Source organism: Rutilus rutilus (assembly GCF_951802725.1).
Source record: "Rutilus rutilus genome assembly, chromosome: 10".
Taxonomy (NCBI): domain Eukaryota; kingdom Metazoa; phylum Chordata; class Actinopteri; order Cypriniformes; family Leuciscidae; genus Rutilus; species Rutilus rutilus.
Window position 1 is genome coordinate 35,541,211 of NC_140215.1, and position 7,687 is coordinate 35,548,897.

Below are 7,687 nucleotides of genomic sequence, written 5' to 3' on the forward strand. Positions count from 1 at the left end.
GTGTAGCTGTCAGTGGATGGACAGAAATTGCTCAGATTTCATAATGGTTTCATAATGATTTTCATTTGTGTTTTGAAGATGAACGAAAGTCTTACAGGTTTGGAATGACACACTGTAAACCTATTAATATGGTGTTTACAATTGATTTATTAAGCAAAAAAAAAAAAAAAAAAAGACCTTGGTCAGGTTTGATGCAGTGGCGAACACTTTCTATTCAGTATTCAGTACATCTGACTGAATCCAGTTTGAGGTTTAGTGTAAATAAATTACCATTTGGATGTAAATGAAGCACTTTGCCTCATCCAAAAATAAACTCAGGGTTGTGACCCAGAAATGGATTTATTTTCTGCATAGAGCCGCGTCTCTGACAGCCGAACGGCCCGGGTCAGCCGCTCCACACTTCAGAGTTCAGCATCTCCAACTCAGTGCACACGCAGTCCTGTTGTTAGTGTTTATTAGCGACCATCTTGATGTACTGCAGGGCGTTGTGTGCGGCGGCGTTGTGGGCGTTACTGCTGGTCATGCCGGAGCCGTGGCACACCGTCACCGGCCGGGTCGACAGCTCAACCAAACACTGGTACTGCCCGTTCACCGTCAGCTCGTCTGCAGAACACACACATACAACACTTCCAGCTCTTAAAGGAGAAGCTCACTTTAAAATGAAAATTAGCCCTTGATTTATCTCGGCCTCAAAGGTGTGTATGACTTTCTTCTTTCAGACGAATACAATCGAGTTATATTAAAAATGTCCTGGCTCTTCCAAGCTTTATAATGGCAGTGAATTGCAACCAACAGATTGAAGCTCAAAAAGTGCATCTATCCATGATAAACGAACTCCACACGGCTCCTGTGGGTTAATAAAGGCCTTCTGAAGCGAAGCGATGCGTGTGTGTAAGAAAAATATGAATATTTAACACGTTACAAAGATGCACTTTTATCATGAATATCTGCACTTTTATGATGAATATCTGCACTTTTATGATGAATATCTGCACTTTTATGATAGATGCACTTTTATGATGGATAGATGCACTTTTATGATGAATATCTGCACTTTTATGATGAATATATGCACTTTTATCATGGATAGATGCACTTTTATCATGAATAGATGCACTTTTATGATGGATAGATGCACTTTTATGATGGATAGATGCACTTTTATGATGAATATCTGCACTTTTATGATGGATAGATGCACTTTTATGATGATAGATGCACTTTTATGATGATAGATGCACTTTTATGATGAATATCTGCACTTTTATCATGGATAGATGCACTTTTATGATGAATATCTGCACTTTTATGATGGATAGATGCACTTTTATGATGATAGATGCACTTTTATGATGGATAGATACACTTTTATGATGAATATCTGCAGTTTTATGATGGATAGATGCACTTTTATGATGAATATCTGCACTTTTATGATGGATAGATGCACTTTTATGATGATAGATGCACTTTTATGATGGATAGATACACTTATGATGAATATCTGCAGTTTTATGATGGATAGATGCACTTTTATGATGAATATCTGCACTTTTATGATGGATAGATGCACTTTTATGATGGATAGATGCACTTTTATGATGGATAGATGCACTTTTATGATGGATAGATGCACTTTTATGATGAATATCTGCAGTTTTATGATGGATAGATGCACTTTTATGATGAATATCTGCACTTTTATCATGGATATCTGCACTTTTATGATGGATAGATGCACTTTTATGATGAATATCTGCACTTTTATGATGGATAGATGCACTTTTATGATGATAGATGCACTTTTATGATGAATATCTGCACTTTTATCATAGATAGATGCACTTTTATGATGAATATCTGCACTTTTATGATGGATAGATGCACTTTTATGATGATAGATGCACTTTTATGATGGATAGATGCACTTTTATGATGAATATCTGCAGTTTTATGATGGATAGATGCACTTTTATGATGAATATCTGCACTTTTATCATGGATATCTGCACTTTTATGATGGATAGATGCACTTTTATGATGGATAGATTCACTTTTATCATAAATATATGCACTTTTATGATGGATAGATGCACTTTTCATGAATAGATGCACTTTTATCATGAATAGATGCACTTTTATGAGCTTCAAACTGTTGGTTGCAATTCACTGCCATTATAAAGCTTGGAAGAGCCAGGACATTTTTTAAGATAACTCTGATTGTATTCGTCTGAAAGAAGAAAGTCATACACACCTAGGATGACTTCAGGGTGAGTTAATCATGTGCTAATTTTCATTTTATAGTAAACTATCCCTTTAAGACACAAAACAACACACAGGAAGAAAGTGAGGAACAGGAACGCACCGATGTCTATGTATGTGACCTGAAAGCCCAGCTCCAGCGAGACCTCCAGCAGCATCTGGATGTAGTCTGTGTTCGGGATGCTGAGAGGAGTCATCTTCAGGAGCGAGATCTTCTCCCCAGTCGACTGCCGGAAGCTCTCCACATACACACGAGCAGGAGGGCTCTGGGGACCACATGACACATGTGATCTGATTTATCAAATCATCTAAAGCACAATCCTGAGCTTATTGGCGAGAGTGGGCTCGATGGTGACTCAGTCAGCCGTGATTCAATGGCAAAACAATTCCTCATGCTGAAATATTGATGCAACGGCTTGCAAATGCAAATCTCTTATGAATCAACGTGACGTGTCCAATTCTTCAGGCATTTTTATGTTTCAGAGGCTGATTTTTCTTTGTTACATGAAGGTCACCATTGAAACAATGTCTTTTTGTCATTTACATTTGCTACTTAAATGTGTAGATCTTATTGTTTTATTCCTGTCCCAGGGCCAGGCTTTCAATCCTAAACTATGGAAATTCATCATGAAGACATGAATTATGCTTATGAAAAGCTTATTAATTACATGACAAAAATGTTCAATCAAAATAGTCATGTTTCAGAGTGAAGCGTGGCACTGTTTTCTTCATTCGTCGTTATTAATTAGTCACCATGATTTGCCAAGCAAGACACGTTCCTGGGTCAATATATTTAGTTGATCCTGGAGCAACATTTCTGTCCGAAAATTTAGTCCTAACCCTAACCCTATCCCAAACCTAACCCTAAACCCACCTTGAAGTTGTTGTTAAAATCAGAGGGAAAGAAAGGTGAATAACACTGATGCAGAAGCACCTAACCCTGGTTTGTAAGCATAACCTTAACAAAAAATCTGATTGGTTGATTAGAACGTTGATCCAGGATTAACTTGGTGAAATCACGTTCATTGGGATGAATTACAGAAATCCATGCAATTACTGAATGTTTTTTTTTAGATGTGCACTCCTTAAAGGGATAGTTCACCCAAAAATGAAAATTAGCCCATGATTTACTCGCCCTCAAGTCATCCTAGGTGTGTATGACTTTCTTCTTTCAGACGAATACAATTGGAGTTATATTAAAAAATGTCCTGGCTCTTCCAAGCTTTATAATGGCAGTGAATAATTGGCCGGAAGCTAGTTATTTTACTCAAAGTTTTGAATATGGATATTTTTCTTATACAAATGCATCGCTTCGCTTCAGAAGGCCTTTATTAACCCCCCAGAGCCGTGTGGAGTTCGTTTATACATGGAGAGATGCACTTTTATCATGGATAGATGCACTTTTATCATGGATAGATGCACATAGATGCACTTTTATCATGGATAGATGCACTTTTATCATGGATAGATTACCTTTTATCATGGAGAGATGCACTTTTATCATGGATAGATTAACTTTTATCATGGATAGATGCACTTTTATCATGGATAGATGCACTTTTATCATGGATAGATGCACTTTTATCATGGATAGATGCACTTTTATCATGGATAGATGCACATATCATGGATAGATGCACTTTTATGGACTTCAAAACAGAAACAGCCATTCACTGCCATTATAAAGCTTGGAAGAGTCAGGACATTTTTTAATATAACTCTGATTGTATTCGTCTGAAATGTCATATACACCTAGGATGGCTTGAGGGCGAGTAAATCATGGGCTAATTTTCATTTTTGGGTGAACTATCCCTTTAAACCTAAAGACCAATCAAGAATTTTCAGTGAAAGAATCCCAACACATCTCTGAATGGATGAACGTCACTAACCCACGTGATCTCGGGAGACCCGGACAGACTCTGCAGTTTTCCCAGCATGCGTTCAGCGGCTGCTCGTCTGGCCAGCTTCTTGGAGCTGCCGGTCCCTGATGAGCAAAAGCACATGACATGGCATCAGTCCTCCTGCGCTCAGCCCGAGCCTGAGGTCTCTGTGTGAGAGAGCTGACGGCACCTGACTCCTCCAGGCCCTCCAGACGACAGGTCACGGTGAACTCCTTCATGTGATCCGGACCCGTCTCCATACACACCATGTACTCCGGCAGACACCACACCCGCTGCATGGCCAGTTCCTCACAAAACACACAACAGTGTTTAAACTCACCATGGAAACAAAACTTACTTTTTTTGTTGACAGAATATTGCAGTATTTATTATAAATGATGTATCTGTGCACATCTTTTATTTTTTTTTAAATGCATGTGCCCTCATAATCTTTAAAGTCTGCATGAAACGGAAGTTGCGCTCATCTTTCCTTCCCTATTGTGATATATATCCGAGTGAAACAGCTTCTCAAACAAGAACAAATGTGGGCGGGGCTTGATTTTGTCTGTGTGGAATTGATCAAAATTGTGACTCATCCCTACTATTGGTAAGATTCTGAAGTGTGCATTCGATGGACACTTTACTATCCCATGAGGCCACGGGAGAGGATTTATGAATGACAGTGAAGTGACGTAACTGACACTGGTAGATCACATGATAATGACAACATGGAGGATGTAGTACGTCGAGATTACAATCATACTGTATAGAACATTTTGAATACTATGCATTCAGACATACTACTCAGTTGGCATACTGTTCACACACTACCCAGACAGCAACATAGTGTTGGCCCAGATCCGGTCCACATGTGGGCCCTGTTGAATCCACGTGTACCAGATGTGGGGCGGATCTGGGCCAGCCGACACTATCTTGGCTAGAACCCAAGTGGCACACTCCGGCCTTGTGGACCTCCTTCGATTTCACAGCGCTGAAATGCCGAATGGGACACCCTACAGACTCGTACACTTGGCGAGCACGCGCAATTTAAGGTCATGAGACCGTGAGTCAACATGAAGTGTGCCATTTGGGATCCAGCTATTGCTATCTAGGTATATATTTGGGAAACAGCGAACACGGATGAAGCAATACTGTTTCCATAATAATAATAATAACAATAATAGTTGTGCTTCAAGATGTGAAGAGCTTGATCAGATACCTGCAGTATTCCCACAGGATTGGATCCGTCACCGCCTTCAGGAGAAAGACCATTGTCTCTCTGACCACTGTGAAAGATTCAGAACATTTGGATCAGTGTTAACTGCTATAATGGTTTATATCCCTCTCTACGGTGTGTGTATTTTACTTTGGCTGGGGGTCTCGTTTCAATAATTTCAAGGCGGCTTCTGCAGCGTCATGTTTAGCCGCCTTTTTAGTGGATCCTTGCCCTTTAAGAAAAGAAGAAAAAAAAACGATTATTTATTAGAATACTAGTGTACACTTTATTATTACTTACTCATACTAGGTGCTATTATAATACTTTCATGTGAATAAAAGATGACCTTTGCATGAGACATCTCCTATGGTGACACAGAAGATGAAGGAGGAAGGCTGGTGCGCGTCTCCGTCAGCGAGCGCGTGTATGAGCTCGTACTGGGGCGCGCTGCCGATTTTGATGCCGTATTCGTGCAGGATCTGGATTGGCGTTTTATCCTGACAGCAGACTCGTTGATGAGCCATCGCGACACTGGGACTAGAACAATATGTGTGTTATCTCGTCAGAATAATGAGCGAACAAAACGCAAAGGACAAATACAGCCCAAAAACATTTCAAATATATACGTTAGTGTTGATGTTGATGAGCACTGCGTAAGAGACACAAAACAATAACACACCCTGCCCATGTAAAACAGTCTAGCGCCCAACTAAGGACAAACCTCTGCAGATATTACATTAAACAGACACGTATGTGTTGAAATACAACAATTGTTATATGCACAAGAAAGAAGAAAAGGTTGTATGGGCTCCTTACTGAGAATCAGCCATTATTGCTACCCGTATGCCGCCGCCGCTTCTACTTTGATTGGCACAAGCACTGGCCAATAGAATTCCTCTATACTGACTATAAGCCCCGCCTCCCAAACGGTTCTCCGCCAGAGCCCCTCCCATAGGGGAAGCCCCCAAGCTTCGCTCAAATCATAGACAGTATATAACCGGCTCAAATGCGTATCGGTGTGGAGGAGACTAGAATGTGCCTTTCTTGAGTTAAAGTCAATGGAGGAGATGCCTCTGCACGCGGAATAGACTGCTTGATCAGCTTTGTCTTTTATCTTCAACATTATTTGCATAAATATAAGGCAAAGTTGTCTTGAGAGCCATTCATGTTAGCCGGTTTGCGCAAAGGTTGCGATCTCTCTTTCAAATAGAATCTCGGGCTCCGCCTCTCGTTGGTTGTAACAACCATAGACATCAACGGCTCTGGGGTGCGTTTCCCGAAAGCATCGTTGGCCAACTATGGTCGCAAGTTCCGTCGTTACCAATAGAGTTCAATGGACATTGCGATGAACTTGCGACCATAGTTGGCCAACGATGCTTTCGGGAAACGCACCCCTGGTTGTTGTAAACAATCGGATTCAGATTTAAAGGGACAGTTCACCCAAAAATGAAAATTTGGAACCAAAACCGAACAGTTATAATAATAATATTACGTTACATTTATATAGCGCTTTGAGTACTTAAAGCACTTCACATATGGAAGGGGGATACTTAATGCCATCAAGTGTCTGGTTACCAACATTCTTTAAAATATCTTCTTTTTTGTTCAACAAAGAAACTCACACAGGTTTGGAACAACACTGTGAACACTGTGAACATCACAATAAATGATGACAAAATTTTTAATTTTGGGTGAACTGACCCTTTAAGATTTATTTTGGTACAGTAAAAGGAAGCTTCACATTGCATTAGTAACATTGATACACATGCAATCAAAAATAAAATATCTAATATAAAAAAAAAACAATAAAGTTTGTATTTGGTACAAAAGTATTTGGTACAATTATTTGTCATTGGCCTTGTGTGGTTTCTGGTGGAAGTCCTAATGTTGTGTGCAGTTGTATTTCTGTGAGTCTGTAACGTTACATGCTCAGGGCTTTTATAGTGTAGCCGATTTTTTCATCTCATTAATATTTAGTAGGTCGCCATTATTTATTAAAGGTGTGAATGACAATAAACAGCAGCAGCAGACTTCCCGTTTACAGTAAAATGTCTTTATTTGCCCACTGAATTGCGAGCAACAACACAGCCTCGTGTAGAAACACATTTCCACATTTAAAGTCCCCCTGTAGTCAATTATTTTATTCCTTAAAACTCCTTTGACCAAAACGAAATATTTTAACGTTCTATTCTTGAAAAAAATTCTTCATGCCCTAATAGCTTGAATGTAACACTACACCCTTGCCTCATTTAGTATACGCGGTTCTATGAATATGCAAATGAGCCCCGCCTCCACTCACTCACTCACTCAGCTCAGAGATCCACTCGTT

General features: G+C 39.7%; 1 protein-coding gene across 1 annotated transcript; it reads right to left on the reverse strand.

Annotated features, from left to right (window-relative positions):
- Window positions 1–123: 123 nt before the first annotated feature.
- prkra (protein kinase, interferon-inducible double stranded RNA dependent activator) lies at window positions 124–6,269 on the reverse strand. Its single transcript, XM_084421837.1, has 8 exons — window positions 6,175–6,269; window positions 5,705–5,895; window positions 5,509–5,590; window positions 5,362–5,428; window positions 4,333–4,450; window positions 4,152–4,246; window positions 2,366–2,528; window positions 124–603 (listed from the first exon to the last, which is right to left on the reverse strand). Exons 1-8 carry the CDS (start codon window positions 6,186–6,188, stop codon window positions 446–448), a joined length of 888 nt encoding a protein of 295 aa, XP_084277963.1. The 5' UTR covers window positions 6,189–6,269; the 3' UTR covers window positions 124–445.
- Window positions 6,270–7,687: the final 1,418 nt, after the last annotated feature.